This window comes from Meleagris gallopavo, chromosome 17 (assembly GCF_905368555.1).
Source record: "Meleagris gallopavo chromosome 17, MGAL_WU_HG_1.1, whole genome shotgun sequence".
Classification (NCBI taxonomy): domain Eukaryota; kingdom Metazoa; phylum Chordata; class Aves; order Galliformes; family Phasianidae; genus Meleagris; species Meleagris gallopavo.
The window spans coordinates 2,630,939-2,652,815 of record NC_139420.1 but is presented as its reverse complement, the minus strand read 5'-3'; the positions used below and the strand labels follow the sequence as shown (position 1 = coordinate 2,652,815).

At 38.6% G+C, this 21,877-nt stretch overlaps 1 protein-coding gene across 16 annotated transcripts in view; it reads left to right on the top strand.

The window, feature by feature from the left end:
- The window catches only part of EP400 (E1A binding protein p400), a 46,816-nt gene that overhangs the window by 12,850 nt on the left and 12,089 nt on the right, over window positions 1-21,877 (top strand). For 11 of the 16 annotated variants that reach the window (XM_085238363.1, XM_085238370.1, XM_085238362.1 and 8 more), the window contains 30 exons: window positions 1-79; window positions 600-652; window positions 2,459-2,516; window positions 3,188-3,277; window positions 4,400-4,507; window positions 5,502-5,695; window positions 5,878-6,055; window positions 6,328-6,464; window positions 6,804-6,973; window positions 7,425-7,599; window positions 7,996-8,132; window positions 8,778-8,964; window positions 9,424-9,590; window positions 10,391-10,545; window positions 11,063-11,299; window positions 12,349-12,513; window positions 13,301-13,468; window positions 14,885-14,976; window positions 15,736-16,031; window positions 16,741-16,943; window positions 17,039-17,208; window positions 17,400-17,596; window positions 18,029-18,140; window positions 18,777-18,920; window positions 19,224-19,382; window positions 19,640-19,723; window positions 20,309-20,440; window positions 20,552-20,596; window positions 20,701-20,854; window positions 21,283-21,524. In XM_085238363.1, the coding sequence (XP_085094489.1) occupies window positions 1-79; window positions 600-652; window positions 2,459-2,516; window positions 3,188-3,277; window positions 4,400-4,507; window positions 5,502-5,695; window positions 5,878-6,055; window positions 6,328-6,464; window positions 6,804-6,973; window positions 7,425-7,599; window positions 7,996-8,132; window positions 8,778-8,964; window positions 9,424-9,590; window positions 10,391-10,545; window positions 11,063-11,299; window positions 12,349-12,513; window positions 13,301-13,468; window positions 14,885-14,976; window positions 15,736-16,031; window positions 16,741-16,943; window positions 17,039-17,208; window positions 17,400-17,596; window positions 18,029-18,140; window positions 18,777-18,920; window positions 19,224-19,382; window positions 19,640-19,723; window positions 20,309-20,440; window positions 20,552-20,596; window positions 20,701-20,854; window positions 21,283-21,524 (4,488 nt within the window). The remainder of the gene's footprint in view (window positions 80-599; window positions 653-2,458; window positions 2,517-3,187; window positions 3,278-4,399; window positions 4,508-5,501; window positions 5,696-5,877; window positions 6,056-6,327; window positions 6,465-6,803; window positions 6,974-7,424; window positions 7,600-7,995; window positions 8,133-8,777; window positions 8,965-9,423; window positions 9,591-10,390; window positions 10,546-11,062; window positions 11,300-12,348; window positions 12,514-13,300; window positions 13,469-14,884; window positions 14,977-15,735; window positions 16,032-16,740; window positions 16,944-17,038; window positions 17,209-17,399; window positions 17,597-18,028; window positions 18,141-18,776; window positions 18,921-19,223; window positions 19,383-19,639; window positions 19,724-20,308; window positions 20,441-20,551; window positions 20,597-20,700; window positions 20,855-21,282; window positions 21,525-21,877) is intronic. The other 5 variants (XM_085238369.1, XM_085238367.1, XM_085238365.1 and 2 more) reach the window with 2 other exon arrangements.

Below are 21,877 nucleotides of genomic sequence, written 5' to 3'. Positions count from 1 at the left end.
GTTGTTGAGATAAAACTGCAAATTGAATTTCAAGAGAAAAGGAAAAAAGCTTTGAATTTAAAGAAAATTTCAAGAAAAGGTAATTGTGTTTCTTTTTGTAAGAAATTCAGTGTAAATTCTGCTGCTGTTTCACATAATTTCATTCAGTGGGTTTTCATCTTGCTGGTAATAAAATTGTGCAGTGCTAATAGATCTTGTTCAGATCTGAGCTGTAAGTTGTGGTAATTTTTTTCTACTTGATTTTGTTAGTACCAGTTTTGTTTTCTGTTGAGTACTTTTAGAAGTGAATGTAAGAAGTGTAAAATGGCTAAATGACTAATAGTATCATAAAGGGGTTTGGGTTGGAAAGGATCTTAAGGCTTGTCTAGTTCCAACCTCTCTGCCCCAGGCAGTAACACCTCCCATTAGAGCAGGTTGCCCAAAGCCCCATCCAGCCTGGCCTTGGACCCTCTAAGGGATGGGGCATCCACATCTTCTCTCAGCAGCTTGTTCCACTGCCTTACCACTCTCACAATAAAAAATTTCTTCCTGCTGTCTAATCCAACTCTATGTTCTTTAGTTTAAAACTGTTACTCACATCAAGAGTAATAATTTTTCAGGTAAGGATGCAAAATCTTCAGAAGACCTTTTACTGGAAAAAGAAAGTGAAATGGTAAGTCCTTCTGTCTCTTCAAAAATAAAGAGTTGAAATGTCACTGCCTGTGTGACAGCCAGTTTTGATAAGCGTGAAGCATCTTCCCTGAGTATACAGTGCTGACAAACAGGTTACTGTCATTTGAAAGTATTGGATATTAGATGATGTGTCAAAGGAAGCACATTCATATTTATTCAGTGGCTTTGAATCAGTCCTTGTAAGATTTTAAGACCAAAAAAATACACAGATTGCTAGACTTTGTTTCGGGCAGGAATTTCTTCTGCTGTAGCCAGGGGTAAACTCTGTGAGACATGAAAGTGTGTATTTGTCTGTTCGTCAGCCTACTAGTTTATCTGCTGACATAGGTAGATATATGTTACTGAAGTTTTGTTTGGTTTAATCCACTCTATCTTTAGCCCTAGGTGAAACGTGTACTGGACTCTGTAAGGGAGCGGTTAGGTCAGGGCATGACCAGCTGTTCATCAGAACTGCTGATTGAGCACCTGGTGAAGGGGTATGGCTGGCCCAGGGAGCGCAGCCAAATTGTTTGCACCTGTGCTCCCCACCTGAGCAGAAGGGGTGGAGCCACCCTGAGCTCGTATAAGGGCCAGCCACTGGAGGAAGAGCAGCTCTTGGACTTGGGCTGCTTCTTGAGAGGGAGTGCTGTACAGACACAGGGCCCCTTCACCAGTTGGGTGAGTTCAGCTCTGCTTTCTGTGTGTGACTGTTGGCCTGCCTGCCAATGCTTTGCCTGGTGTTATCGAGAACACTTTAGAAGCAATTTCACTTCTTCGTGAACGGAGCAGGCTCCTTGAGCCCATCTGTACAAGTGGGGAGAGGGAGGGGAGAAGAATAGGCAAGGGATTGTTCTGTGGCTCTGAGCCATCTGGTATGACACCGATGATGCCTACTTGCTGAAATGCTTCCCTGTTTCTAAGTAGAATGCTTGCATCTGCATTTTCTGTTGGGAACAAGCTTTAGCCTGTGCTTCAGCTAAACTGTGGACCCAATGCTGTCTGTGGCTGCTATTTTGCACAGGCTGAGCCATGCTGTGGTGTATGCTGGACACTTGAGATTGAATGATTGCAGACCAGCACGAAAGTCTGCATGTTATCTTTTTTCTATTGACTAGCAAATACTTGAGTCTTTGATTCTAATCATGGTAGCAGTTTTGTGCCTCAGTACTGCTTTTAAGAGAAAGATTCTTCTGCTACTCTGTGCCACAGCTGGGCCACATACATTTGAAATGGCTAATTGCAGGCTGTTTCAGTACAGGGGAGGAGTGTCTGCATCTGTGTAAGTGGGCCAGGTGAAAATGTATGGCTGAGAGCTGTTAATGGGCTTCTGAACCTGAGGTGGTCATTTGTTTTTGCAATTTGCTTTTGCAGGTGGTGGTCAGGCTGAGAGTAACTAGTGGATCACTAAGTAAAGCAGATGGATGTGTATCAATTCCAAAAGGAATTTTTACTTTTGAGCTTACTGAAAGTGTATGTGTTTTAGATGGAATTACAGGATTTGATGTGCACTGTATAAAAAAAATTAAATAAATAAAAATCTTTTATCTTTGTTCTTAATATAAAAATGAGAGTTTGGCAACAACTATTGGGGAGAAAATAATTGGTTTTGACACAGGTACTGCAAAGGTATTTCCAGTTTTGTTCTGTTTTTGTGTGACCAGGAAAGTGTTAATATGTGTTAAATGTCTATTAGTGATTGTTGCTGCAATTGCAAGGCACTTGCATTCATTAAAAATACAAAAAATAAAAATAAGTTCCTAGCTTTGTTTTCTCTATGATCTTAAATATTTTATTTATTGAATACTAGAGTTCTTCGTCATCTGGGAGGAAAAGAAAGGCAAGCACATCTTTGACTGATGAGGAAGGTATGTCACTTTTCAAAGTTTTGTGTGTAGTATAGTATGTAAGTTATATATTAAAACGTTGAAGCCACTGGTGTTGAGTCTGTTACTGCATGGGTTGGATGCTTTTCACAAAACAAATAGCAACCCTGATCCACTTCCTAGATTAAATAGACAACTGTGGAAAGAGCTTCATTGAAAACTTGGAAATAAATTTTTCCCTGGAAACAAAGTACCGTGTTTGCTGGTGGATCTTAATTCTGCTTCTCCTCATTCCTTTGTTTCTCAAACCTTACTAGAGATCTTAAACTTCTGTTGAAGCTTTCAGACTGAATAACCATCTACTTCAGTGACTTTCTTGTGGAGACAGCTCTGTCATGTTTCTGACAAGGAAAATCCCCAGTTTAAAGCTACAAAATAACCTACCTCAGGGGTCCCCTGTCAGCCAGTGCTAAGCTGTTCTGCCCTCTGTCTCAAGACAGTAACACTTCTCTCTTTTTCTTGTAAACTTTTTAACTTCTAGGCATAGCTACTTCCAGATTTCCAGATTTTCTTGTTTTCCATCTACACATCTTGTTCTTTTGGAAACCTGCTAATGTGATATTCTGTTAGTATGCTTGAAGGATGCATAGGTATAAGCTTTCCAAAGTGTAATGTAATTTGAATGCCGCAGTTAGCATTTGTTTTGATTTCAGTTGAAGATGAAGAAGAAACAATTGAAGAACAAGAAGCTAAAGAAGGAAATATAAACCATCAAACTGAATTGTCAAATCTGGTTAAGGAAGGTAAGTGTGTAGCTTCACTCTTCTCTCTGGAGAGTTCTATGACAACAGGTGAGAACGTGGTGTAGTTATTGTATTTGTAAATAAGGTTAGTTTATGGGATGTTGATGGGCATCTGTACTTGAGGAAGGAGTTTGAGTCCTTAACTAGTTAACAAGCAAGGTAACTCGAGAAAAAAGTCTCTGTCAAAGCATTGCTTTTCTTTCACACCAAAAGGCTCTCAGCCTAAGTTTTAGTTACATGTTACACTAAATATTGAAAAACAGAAGTGTATCAGACTGAATATAAACAATTTGTCATTAGCTGTCTTGAGCATCTCAGAGGAGTTCTGTGATACACCTGGTAAGTCTGAAATGATGCAGAAAGGCTGGTTTTGGGGAGTATAAATACTTGAGTGGTAAAGGGCTTTGAGACACAATTTTTGGGCTGGCAGTTTCTTTCTTTAGCAACTTAACAATAGCTGCTGTACAGAGCTTGGTGTATGCGAGTGTCCCATAGGGATCACTTCAGTTATCGTGGTAAAAACCTTGCTGATTTTCAGAAGCAAGCTGCCCACTAAGCTAGGCAATTAATATGCAATTCCCAAATCCATTTGTTTGGTCTGTTTGGCAGCTTAGTGGCTGCAGCCAGCTGGCCAGTTGGAGGGATTATAACTCTTGGCTGGTCAGCCAAGTTCCTAATTAGAATGTTTCTTGATTGATTGGCCTTTAACAGTATGTACCTTCCTACCTCGACAAATCAAAAGAAGGATCATAGAAATTCTGGTCAGCAAGGCTGAGGTACAGTTCAGTTTTGAAGCTCTGAATTCTTCAACTATTTTTCAACAAACTTTGATTTGTTGCAGCTCCCTTTCCAACCAGTAGCTTACTGTTAGTTTGGATCTTGGGTTGTAGTGTAGTAAAAAGCAAGCTGGTTGAGCAAACTATTTGGTGTAATGCCAAGTGTTCTCTGTAATGTGTCATTAAATAAATGCTGCTGTCCTCCAAGTAGTAATTACCTCTTCAATTAACTTCTGATTAGAGGACTGGTTTTAAACAAGTGAAGAATGTCGTGAGATTAAAAGTAATGATATCATTTATTAAAAGCTTTGGTATTTATAAACTTACATGTGTTAATGACTTGCAGCTGAATTGCCTCTGGATGATTTGCTGAAGATGTATGAAGGTGCCTTTTCTGAAAGTTTTCACTGGCCCCAGCCTAAACCTGACAGTGAAGAGGACAGCAGTGAAGAAGGTAATTACTTTTTGTCTCAGAGAAAATGTTAACTTACAAGTGAAGCAACTTGAACGGTTCCCAGGATCGTTGTTGAATGACAAGAGAAAACAAATACTGAGTGAATCATATCTGTAATTATTTTTATTTTTTAAGTGATGAGCAATGTTCTCTATAAAAATGAATGCAAAATACAGTGACTTCCTGACTAAACATTTAGGAGGGTTGTTAGATTTATTCCTGTTCTTACTAAATATTTTTAGATAATGGTCTGTAAGGAATTTTTCTTTTCATTACTCAGTTTATGAAAAGGGAATAAAATTTGCCAGCTTGAGTTGCATGTGAGGCTCTCAGAAACAACAGTGAGCAATAAAGGAAACTCTCCACACTGAATAAAATAGCACACATAATAGCTATTATTACACAGTTGCCATCTGTTCTACACTGAAGTGGTGATAAAATGAAATATTTAAAGATAGGTTTTAGGTATTATGAAGAGACCTTTATAGAAGTTGAAAAAAGCTAATGGTCCTGATCACCTACTGAATGGTGAACATCTAGAAAATGCTGTATTCCAAGCTTAAGTTATTTTCATTTTAGCTTGTGATCATCTCCCTGTACTCAGCTCTTCTCCCAGTGAACAGATGAAAAGTGGAAATGGCTTCAAGTTGTGCCAGGGGAGGTTTGGGTTGGGTATTAGGAAAAACTTTGTCTCTGAAAGAGTGGTCAGATGCTGGAGAAGGCTACTCCTGGTAGTAGTGGAAACCCTGGAGGTGTTCCAGAAACATGTAGATGTGGTTCTTAGGGATGTGGTTTAGTGGGCAATATTGGAAGTAGGAGGACGGTTGGACTAGATTATGGAGGTCCTTTCCAACCTTAATGATTCTAGGATTCTATTTTATGATCTCCTAATTGTTTCTTTTTAGATTCCTATCTGAATGCTAACCAGCTCAATTACTTTCTGTAGCTGCTTCTTAAGTTTATTTTCAATGCCAATGTCATTTATCTTTCATAGAAGTGGATGACCATATGTCTGATAGGGAAAGTCCTCAGAAGGAAGTTGTCCTCATAGACTCACTTCTCAGCATTGACCAGTACAAGAGTATAGACAGATCAAGCCCTCCAAAGAAGCACATGCGAGACATATCAGAAGTTGCTGCAGCAGCAGAAGTGCTGTTACCTAAAGGCAGCTCTAGGATAACAACAGCGGTAAAACTCCCTACTTCCTGCTACTGTGTGTGTGTGTTACATAAAGAATGCCTTCTGTGTGATTTAGCAGATTTTAGCCACAGCTAACAGTAAATGTTTCCTGTTCACTGATCGCAGATTGAACGTGTTTTGTTATGTGCTCTGTGACTTTAACTGGAAGTAACAATTCATTCTCACTACAGGTCAAATACAATACTCCATCCCTGTTATATGGGCCTCTCAGAGAATATCAGAAAATTGGGCTGGATTGGTTAGCAAAACTGTATAGGAAAAATCTCAATGGCATTTTGGCAGATGAGGCTGGGCTTGGAAAAACAGTGCAAATCATTGCCTTTTTTGCACACTTGGCTTGTAACGAAGGTATGTTAATTTACATTATCTAAATCTCACTATTTTAGATAGGTACTGGGCCAGCACTGTCTTTGTCAATTGTAGCCTAAGAACACAAGTAGGGCAAAGCTTGTGGAACTAGTATCTTTCATTGGAGATAACAAATAGATTAGTTACTTAATTTCATCTGCTGTTGAATCTCACTTTTAATGATGATTTTAGTAATGCTTCACTTTAAAAATCAGGGTTGAAATAAGTCAACATAAATGATCAGGAGTCTCTTCCTGTTTTTTAAACTGTAGGTAACTGGGGTCCTCACCTTGTTGTTGTACGGAGCTGTAACATACTGAAATGGGAGCTAGAGCTGAAACGCTGGTGCCCAGGGTTGAAGATTCTTCTGTACTTTGGCAGCCAAAGAGAACTAAGGGCAAAGAGACAGGTATTGTATTTTGCAAGACCTTAGACTGTTATGTTTTTCACTTTAGATGTATTTATCTGTGTGCTCCTTTCACCTTGATTGGGTATGAAAAGTTTTCAGGACTATAAGTTGCTTTACAAGAAAACTTACATCTTATGCTTCTAGGTCTGTAAAGCATCTTTGTAACTCCCGTGGTATTGATGAACACATTCAGTCCTTAATCTGCTTTCTGAACCACTGCAATGCAAGGCTCTCTTTTAGAGTCATCTGGGTCAGAGTATAGTGAGGATGTAGCAGGATGTAAGATACCAGAGCGTTCTGCCTCAACTTCTGTCTTGTCACTTCTTTCCTCTTCTGTAGGAATGGTCAGAACCCAACAGCTTTAATGTGTGTATCACTTCCTACAAGCAGCTGTTCAAAGGCCACCCAGCATTTATGAAAATGCGATGGAAATACTTAATAGTAGATGAGATGCAACAAATTAAGAACATGACTGAGAAACACTGGGAAGCGCTTTTTAGTCTGCGCAGGTATGGAATAGAGCATTATTTTTGTGCTGGCAGTGGGTTTTTCCTTTCTTAACGTCTCATGAGTTTTCTATTCAAAAGAAAGCTCTAAGAATACTGTAGTCTGTCTGAATTCCCATACCCTTTAGCAGCACTCAGCTGTGGAGATTTCACACTGTTTCAAGCATGGATTACAGAGAAATGCTCAGGATCCTTTAGTGGTCTCTGCTGTAACAATAGCACTCCTCTTAGCTGATAATCCGTGCTTCAAAAGAGATTCTCTTGTATGTTCTTTTATTCTGCAATGAGGAAGCTAATTTGATGGTATATTCAAGATTAAAAAGATAAATTATTCTAAATTGAATGTAATTAGCACTGCTTATTTCAGGCAGACCTAAAGCTACAGCATTTGAACATTGGTCTCATTTTTGTAATGTTGCTATGTTGCTTAAAAATGTTCTCTTACTATTCACAGCCAACATCGTTTGCTTCTGATAGACACTCCTTTGCACAACACACTGATGGAGTTGTGGACCATGGTGCACTTCCTGATTCCAGGCATTTCCAGACCTTATCTAGATTTTCCAGTAAAAGCACCTAATGAGGAAAACCAGGATTATTGCCATAAACTGGTCATCAGGTTACACAGGGTATGTTGTCATTTTTTTTTTTTATCTGTCCTTCTACAGTAGTTGTATTAAAAGCTGTTGTGAAAATAAGGAGGAAAGGAAAAGATAAGGTTTAGCTCTTGCTTTTTGGCCTTGCTTATTACTTTGGTCAGTTCAGACAGAAGAAAGTCCAGCTGTAAGCAGGATTTTCTGCTACCGTGAAAGAATGGATGTTTGTTTTAAAAACATAAGGCTCAGGTTTTGAAGCATAATGTGCAGAAATCAAAGAACAAGTAATGTTTGTACAACAGTGTACTTTCAGCTTGTGGCTTGTGAGGTTTATCATGTAAAATATATTGGGTGTAAATGAGTTTAGCTTCTTGTTGTGAAACTGTCTTTGAAGTGAGAAGTTCTTAGTTCAATTCTGAAATGTTTCAGATGATTCAGCCGTTTATTTTGCGAAGATCAAAGAGAGATGTTGAAAAGCAGCTAACAAAGAAATACGAGCATGTACTGAAGTGCCGTCTTTCTAGTCGACAAAAAGCGATGTATGAAGATGTCATATTACAGCCAGGGTAAGGGGTTAAAATGGAATTTAAAAATGCTGTCATTTTTGGTGCTTAAGCTAGATGATATGGTTAGGAAGTCATGGCTGGAATTATTTTTCTGGATGACCAATAGAATAGTTTTTCTACATGACCGTGGAGTAAAAAGTGATTCTGTTGTAAGCTAAAATGGCAGTCGGTGTTGCTACGAGCCTAATGAAAAATGCCTGCTTTTACATCCATGACCTAAAATTCAAACAGTAATTGGTCAGTTTTGTCTCTGTTTTAAGATTTTTTTTCTCAAATGTGTGGTTCCATATTATCTAAAGCCCAAAATGTATCTGCCTTTACCCTCAGTTACTTGTGCTGTAACACCACGTGGTTATTATTGGGTAAAATGGGGTAGTGCAGACACAACAAAGGAATTTTGAGGATAGGGCTAGAAGGTTGTAGCTGACTTCAAGGTAGCACTGGTACCTAAACATCATGTTTCCAAATTGATATTTACTGTAGTGCTATTTTAAATGCTTTAGAAACACTTAAAGTCTAAGGTTGTGCCACGGATTTTGAATAACATACTGCATTGCACATTCTCTTCTGATTGATGGACATCTTTTTATGCCTTTATAAAAGCTGTGCTGAAATTGATGTGTTTCTATATATCTTACTTGGTAGAACTCAAGAGGCTCTCAAAAGTGGACATTTCATCAGTGTCCTGCATGTCCTGATGCAGCTGCAAAGGATCTGTAATCACCCAGATCTGATAAACCCCCGGCTTTCGAGTACTTCATATGTATCAGAAACGCTGGAATATAGAACTGCATCTCTTGTACTGAGTGCCCTAGAAAGGGATATTTGGAAGGTGAGTAGAATAGTTAACTCTTCTTCTCTTTCTGAGTGCCCTTGAAAAATACCAGTATTTATATAGGTCACTCTGGAACTAAAGCCTCCTGTTAATTTCCATGGAAACCACAACAGTACAGAGAACACAATTAACACTGTTTGGTAGAGCAAATTCTTAGCTGCAGAATACTATTTTCACCACTGTTAGCAGATCAGCATGGCTTGTCTTTCACGTTGCTGTAGCCATGGCTGAAATGCACACTCACTGCCTCACTGTGTTGGCATCTGCTGTTTAGTCTCCAACGTTCAGTGAGTGTCGATGAATGTTTTCAGGCAGTTTTGACTAATAAACAAATTCTTCAAGTTTTAAGTTATATCATATAAAAAAGTAAAATGTAGAAAATGACTTCAGCGTAGAACACAGAGTAATTGACTGTTAGTGCCATCATATAAAAATTTATTTTTACAATATCCTTAGGAATCAGACCTCTCCCTTTTTGATCTCATTGGAATGGAAAACAAAATGACTCGCTATGAAGCACAAATGTTGCCAAAACAAAAGGTTACTAGAAAGTTAATTGAAGAAATCTACAGCTCTCCTCCACCACCAGCTAGGCCTAACCCAGTGAAGCTCAAACCAAGCAGGTATGTGCACGTCTTCCTTGTAGCTAGAATTACAAGGAGCAAGATGTAGATCTGCTGCTGTGTTTATGTGAATCACATGACTAGATAGGTAGACATAAAGTGTCAGGCTTTGCTTTGTATTTTTGTATTTTTTCTTGCTTACCTTTGGAAGTAGGGAATCCATTTAAATCGGGTTTTTTTAGGCATACAACTCTATTTGAAGTTTATTGATTTTTCTGAAGTTTTGACTTGACCAGCGTATGGATTTTATTCTTGAGGTTCTTATCTGACAAGAAGCACTGTTTTACAGCTTAGTTGGGAAATCTTTCTTTGAGGCTATTAGCTGTGCTTACAGTGTTAGCTGTGCTTGCGGTTATAAGAGACGTAATTTTTGTCAGCACCGTTTTTTAAGAGTATTTCTCTCACAGATATAGTGATCTCCAAGTTATGTGGAAGTGTTTTTCTGATGAAAAGGCCTGATGACATGCTGGCATCTCTCTGAAAGTGATACAGGGGCCCCCTTCTTTTTCTAGACTTGGAGCTGGAGCATTGAACTTGTTTGCTGTAATTCTGCTGCTTCTTGCATCTAACTGGATGCATGGCAAGAAACGTGGTTTTATTTCTTACATTTTGCAAACTGAGTTTATGGGATTTCTGTAAGTGAAGTCTGCTGAAGTACTGAGTCTTGCCAGCTTCACCTTTGTGAGCAAGAGATAAGTAACTCTAGGATCAGTTTATACTTTCCCCAGTGCCAGGACTTATTTTTTTAAGAGCCGAAGTATGATCTTCCTGTGGTCTTTGACTTCTCGTCGTCTTTTCAGGTTGTTCCAACCAGTTCAGTATGGGCAGAAACCAGAGGGCAGGACTGTAGTTTTTCCAAGCACTCAGGTACAACGCACGGTGACCACAGCAACAGTAACTCAGCAGGGACAAGTACGGGGAAGATCACCCATAGCTACAGTGTCCTCAAATCAAGGTAAGAGAGTTTTAGGGCTTTGTTGATCACATAGACTTCTAAACACTGGTACCAGTCAGCCTGGTAATAGAACTCCTTCCTTTAGCTTAATGGTCTAGAATACTAATGGCTTAAAAATACCGACAAACTAATTGCCAGTAAACTTCCCCACTAGTTTTCTATGATATGATCTGTCAGTGTAATGCAAAACTAAGCTTTGTGTAACCTAACTGATAGTGTGTGGAGTAAATATGGCGTAGTGGTATTTAAAACCTGATCACATGTAACATTCTGTCAAACGTGGAAGTTTACAGTGCTTTTGTGTATTTATTTAACCTTTAAACAATGCTTACTGAATAAATGATGTTGTAAAAGTAGGATGGAGGCATGGCTAGAAATCCCAGTCTGTAAGGAAAAGCCGTTCCTGTAGCTGTTTTAATATCCTGTTGGAAGGTTTCTTTTCAATGCAGGTTGTTTAAAGCAGTGGAGTGAGTTAAAACCTCTAACAGCTTGCACAAACAAACCTTATTGATTGCAGCTGCAGCAGCACAGTTTCAGACAACTCAGGCTTCCACCAGTGCTCCAAGACACCAGCCCGCAGCGACCTTCACCACAGCAACTAGCACAGCCCATCCTGTGAAACAGCGGGGCCAGACCGCAGCACAGGCCTCCCAGCTGGGCCAGGCCCAGCCACAGCCCCCCCCGCACACCATCCAACAGAGTGTGCTGCCTCAGAGGCTGGTCCTCACCTCCCAGGCCCAGGCACGGTTGCCTAGTAAGTGGCCTCCCCTTTCGAGGTTTCTCCCACCTTTTTACTACAACGAGGTTAAGTTACTAGGCACCCTAAAATGTGTACAGAAATCATTGTTTTTTTTCACTCTTCTGATTAGCCTTGCTCAGTATGTTGCTTTTGACCAAGGAAAATCGAAAATTGGATAAGAAACAATAGAATTGCTGTGGACATACATTAGCGGTGTCAACTTAATCTCCTATTTCTGCATGTTTCTTCTGCTGGCAAGATTTCCTTCAGACCAAACGTTTTAGCTCTATCCTAATTGTTCCTTTCGTATTAAACACTAATCCATCTGCTAAAGGCCTCTCGCAGAGAGGAGCGTCGCAACTGTTAGGCAGAGAAAAGCAATGAGGCTTTGCTTTAAGGTTGGATGTGCACTGCCTATTAGCATGTGTGTAGAGTAGAGCACTGATGTATTAATTTTATCTCTGGGGTAACGCGCTGCCTTTACAAAAGCTAAAATCTCACAACAGTCTTTTCTTGAGATCGTAAAACTTAATGCTTACATGCCTCCAACCATTCTGCATTTAAAACACAAAAAGCTTGGTCCTCATCACTTTAAAGCTTTTTGGTTTGTCTAATTGCAGACTGCTTGAAATATGAATTAGGTTTCATCAGCAAATTTCAGATTATTTTTAAGGTGAATTTATATTGCTACATGCATAGCAAATTCTTGTCTCTTCCTTTATGCTCTTGAAAAGGCAGTGGAAATCACTTCAATGTCTATACTTGTCCTGTTACAAAGTGTCACATGAGTTTTCAGGTCGCTCTTATGTCTTTGCTAATGGAAGTGATAGCTTCTCAAATGTTGATGTTCTTAGCTTTTAAACAATCAGCTTTTTTCCAGTTTGTCCAACAAATACAGAAAGCAATACCTGCTTAACTTCTATATGACACTTTTGATGCACTGAGTATAATTATGCATGGAAGGTGCTTCGGCACCAGTGTACTAACCAAAGCTTAAAATTGTGAATGTTGAACGGCTCTCCTCCCTCTTTGTTTTTCTTAATGCTTGTTTCCCTCCTTGACAGGTGGTGAGGTAGTAAAAATAGCGCAGCTGGCTTCCATAGCAGGAGCACAAGGCAGAATTGCTCAGCCAGAGACCCCTGTAACACTGCAGTTCCAAGGCAACAAGTTTACTTTGTCACATAGCCAACTTCGTCAGCTCACTGCAGGGCAGCCTTTGCAGTTACAAGGTACCTATTCCAATACAGTGAGTTTTCATTATTTAGACTGCTTGATTTTGATGTGGACAGCACATCCCTTCTGGCTGTACCTTAAGAAGATCTTTGCCCCTACTGCGTTTATTGTCCTTGTCTGCCTTTTTGCTGTGTGACACAGGAAATAGAAGCTAGCTCTGTTTTGAAGATTAAATGTGAAAGGCATGGTTACGCTCTATTACAATATTGTATTTGAAGATTTTATTATTGAACTTGTTTTCATACACATGCGATACAGCTAAAGTAAGGTGAAATTATTTCAGATAAACTTCCCAATGGGTGGCAGATACAGGCAAAACTGAGGATGTTCTTTAGTTCTGAAATGGTGTAAATAACTCTTGAATTATTGTTACCCTGATCTGAATGTCCTACATACACTGTTGTTCTCACATTTACCCTCTTGGTGGCGTGGGTCACCACATTCAGGAGAACATAGAAATCTTTTGCTGTGACTAATAAATAGAGGAAACCCTGAGTGAGGGTTTCATCCAAATTCCATATAAACTAGCTAGATCCAGAGTGATACCCTGAATATATTAAACTCCCATGTAACTATAAAGACTTCATTCATAATCTCTGGCAGGAGACGAAGATGATCTCTCCTGGTAGAGATTATGGAATTTTAAATGGATTTTAAATTTCCCCCCACACACATTTATTGAATAACTTGAAGTAGTTTGTAACAGCAGTATCTCTTGGTACAGAACTTTGTTGGTCCTTTTACACTCTCCAGTCTAATGTTTTTAAAAATCCTTCATTGCAGGAAGCGTTCTTCAGATAGTTTCAGCACCGGGTCAGCAGTATTTGAGACCTCAGGGTCCTGTTGTCATGCAGACGGTTTCCCAAGCTGGAACTGTTCAGAATGCTCTGAATGCTTTAGGAAACCAGCATCAAGCTGGGGTGCCAACTTCTGCCACAGTATCACAGCAAGGTATGCCTTCTAGCTTAAAGAAATGTATCTAAACATTCAATTACCTACGTCATAAATTAATAAATACTCCAAAGTTTTGCAGATTAGAATTCATTCAGTTGAGTTCAGAAGCAGGTAGACTATGAAAGAAATCCTTCTGACAAATGATACATGAGTGATGTGTACTGAAGTTTTAGTCAAGTCTTCTTCAGAACTTAGAAGAGCTTGAAAGTGAATTAAATGTATAGATTTTTCTGTATCAATTAGGTCTTAAGTCAGATTTTTGTGGGAAGAAGCAAGTTTGAAATACTTTGTTTCTATTTTCAAAGAAAGGTCAGGGTGATTATTGTTCTGTACTATGTAGAATGTCTAGCACTCCTCTCCTTCTCCACATTGATTTTCTAATTTTCCTTGCTTTTCTGTCTATCCAAGCTACTCTTTTCTCTTTCACTCTGTAAAGTCTGTTCAGATACTTGGTCCCTTGCTGCAAATGGGATCAGTGCCTTGCTTTAAAACATAACCAAGATGTTGATCAAAATAACAGCAGAGAAATTGCGGTCTAGGATGTGCTTATGGCATTAACAGCAGGTTGTTAAATGATGGTAAGTGCTATGCTAGGAGTTTGTTCCTTGGAAATTGCCATCTGCTGTAAATTTCTGTGGAGATAAACCATTTACTTAAAACAGGCTGTTTATTGCTTCTATTTGATGTCTTAATGTGTCCTCCAACTTCATATTTTGAGATGTGAGGGCTAGATGTCTCATCACAAAAAAAAGAGAGGATCTTCAACAGTCTCCCAGTTGTTGGGAGGTAAAGGATTTCAGTCATAATTTAGAAGATCTGTGGCTCAAATGTTCCATCCTCCAGCTTGGATAATGCCACAGGTGCTCCTAATATGACCATAGCTGACAACAGAAATTGATAATTCAGAATATAAGATTTCTACAAAATCTCATGTCTTGCTACCCTCATGATGATAAAAAGAGAAGTATGTTAAAAGTAATAATAAATATTGTTTTCAGGTGTTGAAACTTCTCACTTTCACCTTTGGAGGAAGTTGTAAAGCATATTGAAAATACTTATTTTGACTTTTTGGATAACATGCTAAATCGGTTGCTTGGAGTGACTGGAAACTAATTGCTGAGCTGGTTTAGCTGTGTAATAAAATTGGATGTATGCTGGATATTCCCTTAGGGTTGTTTGTGTCTACTAAAAATGTGCTTTCACCTCTGCTTATTCCTCAGTCTGTTCTTAATGTAAGAGCTACTCCTGCTTGTTAGCTTGAATTTGGTTAGTCATTGGTGCGTGGACTCACCAGTACGTGCAATTTCACACTGACTGGAGGGTTGTGCAACTATGAAACGTCCATTTACTGAAAATAATAAGTGAAACCACTCTTTGGAAGAATAAATATATAAACACAAGGTTTATCCTCAGTTTGTATTCCAGGTAGAACTGCAGTTACTAATTTGTCATCTGGTGACATGGGAGCGGTGTTAAAACCAGCACCTACACATGGGCAGTCACAGGTATGTCACTTCTGTTTTCTTATGGAAACATAACTTTTCAGGTTCTGTATTAAGTTGTAATTTAGAACACTGGAATTAATTAGGAACTTCCGTTATAGAGTAGGCAAAGAAAAAAAAACACAACCCCCTCTCTTTTGTTAGTGTTTTAGATTGACAAATTTGACGTATTTTCCTTTATAGTCCATCATTTAAAATGTGATGCATACATCTGCACAGCAGCTAACAGATTCTTATAGCTGTTACATATTCATGCATTCCTTTCTGTAATTCTGTAGTAATGATCAGATTTTGTCTTTGGAACACAAAGGCAATTGGGCAAAGTTCTCTAGATTTCTAATCTCAACACTTCATAAAAAAGATACTCGAGCAACCTGTAAAACACCCAGGAACGTTGAACAAATTGTAAGAAACTGCAACTTTTTTACATGAATGTAACTAGTGAAGTGTTTGAAATAGTTTGTTGTTCTTTTTTTTTCATAATGACACTTCTTCATATATGAGAATGTACTCTAATGAAAGCAAGACACTGATCTGAAATGGAATTGATTTTTTTTTTTTAATAGTTGAATTTAAATGTAATCTTCAGCTTTTATTTGAAACTTCAACTTTTTGTAGTTGATTCAAGTAGTTGTTAGAATTGACCATTTTAGTGGGATAAGACACAGGTGACAGACCCAAATAGCTTCATTCTAAGGAAACTCAAATTTTTAAGTAATTGTTGTAAGCAGCAAATATTTTTTTCAACTTTCCTTGGCAAAGGAAACATATGAAGAAAAGAACAGACTTCTAAAGGAGCGTCTGGACAGAATATTCTCTGGCAACGAGCGCCGTTGTTCAAGGGCTCCAGTGTATGGCAGTGACTTACTGAGTATTTGTTCACTGGCTGGGGAGAGGAGGTCATCCCAGGTGTCTGCCTACGGGGACAGCAGTTGGAGGTGGGCTGGCTTTGTCAACTGTTGCCTTTCCAGTGCCTCCGGAGGTCCAAGTGATCCATTGCGCAAAATGATCCAGACTTTGGTTCGGGAGCAAGAATCTCTAAAGGATGTTATTGACAGGTAATGTGTGATTCTGTCCTTGCAGGGCTTGACTACATTTAGGTATTACTTAATCTGTCCTTTTCAGAAGAGCTCTAAAGCCTTGTTTCTGATCATAAGCTTGGTTGGTTTAGATTGATTGATTTAGCAGTAAATGATTTGCAGGATTCGCATAGCCATCCCTTTGGTTTATTTTAGGATCTTGATAACAAAATTGTTTGCTACCTCGTTCCTAATTTCAGACTCAAATTCAACTGACTATAGTCAGTTTTTGTTCTCATGCTTTGGGTTTAGTTTTGACTTCTTGCCATTAGCCATCCAGCAGGAGTTAAGGTGTAGAGACACAGACAAGAAGCTTAGCTAAAGCTGGCACTTAGTGAATTGTGTGCAGAGCAAATAACTGTGTGTTTCTAGAAACATAGGATGCAGTCAGAAGACCTCAACTAAAAGTATTTCAAAAAAAGTTTGGTGTTACGTTTCTTGTGTTTGAACTCCAGTCACTGGATACAATAGCCACAAAACAAACACTGTATCAGAATCTATTGTCAAAACAGATGCAACAAAACCAAGATAAAGAGAGAGAGAGAATATTAGCATTCTTAAGATTTGCAGCACTTCCTAGGTCAGTTCAACAAAATGTGTATGATAGAGCAAAATTACACTGGAAATTTTCATCTTTTTGCATGTAGCTTCACAACCTGGTATTCACACTTTAAAATGCTTTCCACAGGGCTCTCTTTGTATTGCCAGCTGCAGTTGCTGCTCCCCCATGCTTGTATGTAGCAAACCCTCCCCGTTCATACAGCCACAGACTGAAAGTCCTCAAACACAGTCTGAAGCAGAAGGCAGCTCCACACTTACATCAGTTGCAGCGGATTACAACTCCGCAATTGCTACAATTCCCTGACCTCCGCCTGGTGCAGTATGACTCAGGTAAAGGTGGACACTGAGTGGTAACATTTTGTAATTTCCTGTTGTACAGTAATGGTACATCTAAATGAAAGCATTGCTGTTTCTTTTAAATATAGGAAAACTAGAAGCTCTTGCTGTCTTGCTTCAGAAGTTGAAATCCGAAGGGCGCCGCGTGCTGATTTTATCACAGATGATTCTAATGTTGGACATACTGGAATTGTTCCTGAATTTCCATTTCCTCACGTTTGTGAGGATTGATGAATATGCTAACCATGAACAACGGCAGGTAAGTGTGTGCTAACAGTTGTCTGCTGGTACCACAACATGTGCTACACAGGCTTCTATGTGCTACAGCAAGGGAAAGAAATTTGCATTGTTTCTACTTACTTTGAAACTTTGACTTCTTTCTGATTAGGCTAATGAGTTTGCTTTGGCTAATTATTTTGTGTGTGACTTGCTTTTATTCCTTCTATGTAGGAGCTGATGAAAAGCTTCAACAGAGACAAGCGCATTTTCTGTGCCATCCTTTCTTCTCACAGTCGTTCCACTGGTGTCAATCTTGTTGAAGCAGACACTGTTGTGTTCTATGACAATGATCTAAATCCAGTGATGGATGCAAAGGCACAGGAGTGGTGTGACAGAATTGGGAGGTGTAAAGATATCCACATATATAGGTGATTAATGACGTTACAGATTAATGACCTTTCTTTAACGTGTTTAACGTAAGATCATTTCAGATAATGCTACATAATCTGAAAGAAAGTGGAAACAGTGCTGAAAATCATCTCATTTTAATACCCCCTCACTATTTTTTCACATGATAACATAGTCTATCTTAACACCACATCTAATTGTATGAATTGTACAAATTTTCTGGATGCTACCATGCTTTACGTTACATTTCTTGTTTGTTTGTTTTCCCTAACACTAGTTGTTGAAAGAAAGCTTTAAAGCGAAACAGGTAATGTCTGTTTTGTTCAAACACGCAAGCATCACTACATTTCAATAGTTCAGTGTTATTCTTCAACAGCAATTCTTCTCCTTGCTTCTGAAAGCTATTTTGGAAATGACTTAACAAATTTCTGTTCATCTGTTTTACTTTTTAGACTTGTCAGTGGCAATTCTGTAGAAGAGAAGCTTTTGAAAAATGGCACAAAGGATTTGATCAGAGAAGTAGCAGCTCAGGGAAATGACTATTCAATGGCCTTTTTAACACAAGTAAGTTAATATTAAAATATGTTCAAACACCAGTGTTGCAGTGTTAAGTTCAGACTTGCTGGAGTAAGTGCAACAGTACTAGAAATGTGTTTGGAGTGGTAAATGTCTTAGTTACTGTGATTGCTTGAACTTAGGTGTTAATATTTGAGAGGCTGTGGCATTACCTGTTCTTGTTCCCTTACTTGTAAGGCATCAGTGATATGACTTACTATATTCTGATTTCTTGCACCCTGCTACAAGCTTCTGCAGTTTGTTGAAAATTTCAACAACTTTGAAAAAGCCAAAATACAAAGTTAAAAGTATTTGGTGAGATAAACTGCTCTGAAGGTGCAGAGGATGGTGACTACACTGACAAAGCTAGTCCATCCCTTTTTGACACTCCTGATGTTGTGATGTAGAATGTCCGTGTCTGTTTCTCACTCACTTGTAAATTACCTGATAACACTTCATTCTGTTGTGTGTTCCTGCAAGAGAAAATTACAGAAAATACTGAAGAGAAAAAGGACAATTTTCCAGAAGTAATAGATAGGACACAGTTTATAAGGTCACTGGAAACTAAGTTTATTCAAAGTAATATAAAAAACTAGAATGGTTCTGAAAGCTGAGTAATACTTGTTTTTCCTTCCATTTACCAAGCAAACGATTCAGGAGTTGTTTGAGGTTCATTCTCCTATGGAGGATTCTGGATTTAGAGTGAAAGCAGAAGAGTTTGTAGTACTTTCTCAAGAGCCATCTCCAGCAGAAACCATCTCACCTAAAGTTGCAAGACCATTCATAGAGGTAATTATTAACCCAAATTAAAGATGCAACTGTAGGACATTAGTATTTAATGGCTGCTTAATCTTTCTGGGGAGGTGGAGGTAAATTCTGCCAGTTGGTTTTCTGTTGGTTTTATGTTGTTTCAACAGTCAATTTTCCTCCTGTGTCCCTTTGGATGTAGTGTTAAGTTGTAAGCTTGCATGGGACTGTTGCTTGAAGAGTGATTTATTGCAGAAGTTTGTATTGGACTACAGTGAAATTCTTGCAAGGGTTTCTTTCCATGTTTTTGAAGTATTTATTATTTTAAAAATGTCTTTCTGAAAGGCCCTCAACAGTATTGAACGAGAGGATGAAGAGCCAGATGATCGCATACATGAAATAAGACCTGAGTCAAGCATTGAACCTTTGGTCTCAGAGCTCTGTGAATCAAAATACAATGAGGAACCCTCACCACTGCAGGAGTTAGTTGCTGTTGTGGATCAGGTACCGTGACTTTTTCCATGAATATTTAGTTAAAAGAAATGTTTAGTTCAAATATTTCAATTTCTTTGCAGTTTTGCCTTGAAACAACTTTGTTTTCAATTGGTTTGATAATTCACTAAATGGGAAAAGTCCTAGTGACTTAAGCTGTTATGCCATCGGAAAAGAGATTTGTTTAAAGGAGAGTTTTGATACATTTTCCTTTGTTTCTTTTATTATTCTTAATACTAACTTCTTTTTTCCTTAACGTGTTCTCTCAGCTGACTCCAATAGAGAAATATGCTTTGAACTACTTAGAGCTCTTCCATGTTTCAGTTGATGAGAACGAACCACGACTGAATGAGGTAAAATGATAAATATTTGTACTCCACCTTGTTGTTTCCTAATGTGTACGATGAGGGTTAATATTTCCAGTGTGAATGGAAGTTTATCCCATGATGTAGGACATATTGTAAAGAACTTCTGCTATTTCCTCTTGCTCTACTTTTGAACACCAGAATGCTTTACAATAAGTGTTCTGTAATTCCTTTGGTTTAAACATATATCAGTTCTTGATTTCTTGTAAAATGGGAATGATGTTCTTCAGAACAGTTCAGCAAATATTTGTTGTACTCTATTGTCAGCAGGGAAAAAAATGTCATCAGCTTCAGTGAGACTGCTTTTTTGGTTAAAGGATCTTCTTTTGGTTGTCTTGAATGTTTAGCCAGAATTTGCTTTTTTTCAGTATTTTAAAATACTTGCAACAGAGGAAAAAAAAAAATCTCCTCTAAGAGATTGTGAAATTCATTATAAAGAAATGGGTTCAAAATTTCTGTGCCTGAGAATGTTGCAGCTTAAAGGATTTATCCATAAATACCACAAATCAGTAACTTGTAATCCAGTGTCTGCTACTGTCATGAAGGTTGTAAGGAGTCTGACTTTTCTCCCAGGTGGAACTGAAAACAGCAAAGAAAGCGTGGGAAGTCCAACATCTGAGGGAATTAAAGGAAAAAGAGCAAAAAATGCTCTGGGAGGATGAAGAGGAACTTCTCACCTACACTCGGGAGGATGCATACAACAAAGTAATTCCTGATTACTGTATTGAATTGTGTATTTCTTAAATTATTCTGAGGATGCTTTTTCCTTCAGAGTTCAGTCATGTCATTTGATTGCATTCTCTCTTTGCTGTGTAGGAGTACATCTATGAAGGTCCAGATGGACAAACTGAAATAATGCCAGTAGGTATCAGTAACAGCAGCCTAAATAGACTTCTTAGTTTTGAAACATAAAGATCAGTGCTTAGTTAATATGGCAGTAACTAAAAAGTTTACGTTCTCTGCAGCTTTGGACTCCCCCCACTCCACCTCAGGATGACAATGATATCTACATCGATTCTGTGATGTGCCTGATGTATGATACCACCCCTATTCCAGAATCAAAATTGCCTCCAGTGTATGTCAGGAAGGAACGCAAACGGCACAAAACAGATCCTTCTGGTAAATGCCAAAGCTACTTGATGTTTTGTTGCTAAAATTTGAAAAAAATTAAAATTAAAAAAAAAAAATATATATCTTTACTTCCTCTTCGTAACGGTCAAAACGCACAGATGTGAGATGAAAAGTTTTGTCTCACAGTGATCCTCAATCACTGAAAGCTCTAGTTTAGACAGTGTGTCTTTTGATTTAATCATATATGGTTATTTTACTTTTGGAAGTTCAGTTCCAGGAGAGGGGCAGCATTCTGTGTCAGTGAGGCTGGTCTTACGTCACTAAGGCTCTGGCCATAGTACATCTAGTTGCTGGCAGAATGCTTTTAAGAGGTAGCATGGATATATACATTCAGGAGCACTTTGCAGCTATATGTAACAAAGAAATCAAACAATGATAGTGTCTGTTTACAAATAATTTTATTTCTCTTGTCTTAGCTGCAGGTAGGAAGAAAAAGCAGCGTCATGGAGAGACAGTTATTCCTCCTCGCTCACTTTTTGATCGAGCAACTCCAGGAATGTTGAAGATGCGCCGAGAGGGCAAGGAGCAGAAGAAGAACATCTTACTGAAACAACAAACACAGTTTGCAAAGCCTTTGCCAACTCTTGTGAAACCGGCTGCTGAGAATGGACAGGATAATCCTGAGTGGTTGATCAGTGAGGACTGGGCACTTCTGCAGGTCAGACAGCATTTGGCTTTTTGCTGTTTTATTACATTTTTTCTGCTAATTTCATAAATAGCTCTTTCAGTATTTTTCTTTCTTGAAGGTTGCTTATTCCTGATGATCAGTTTCATGTTGTGCTGACCTAACTCAGAGCAGACTGCACATTACTTCTTTCTTTAAGGATAAATTAAAGGTTGAGGATAAAAAAGTCCGAATTTTGTTTTAGAGACGGCTTACTGTAATGGCCTAGATAAGTCTGGATACTGGATAGTGCACCTAAAGTTTTCCTCACCGTTGAGAAGAGAGCAGTGCTTGACTGGCAGCTCCCTGTTCCTACTGTACCCCTCTCTGTGTTTTTGCACACCTGT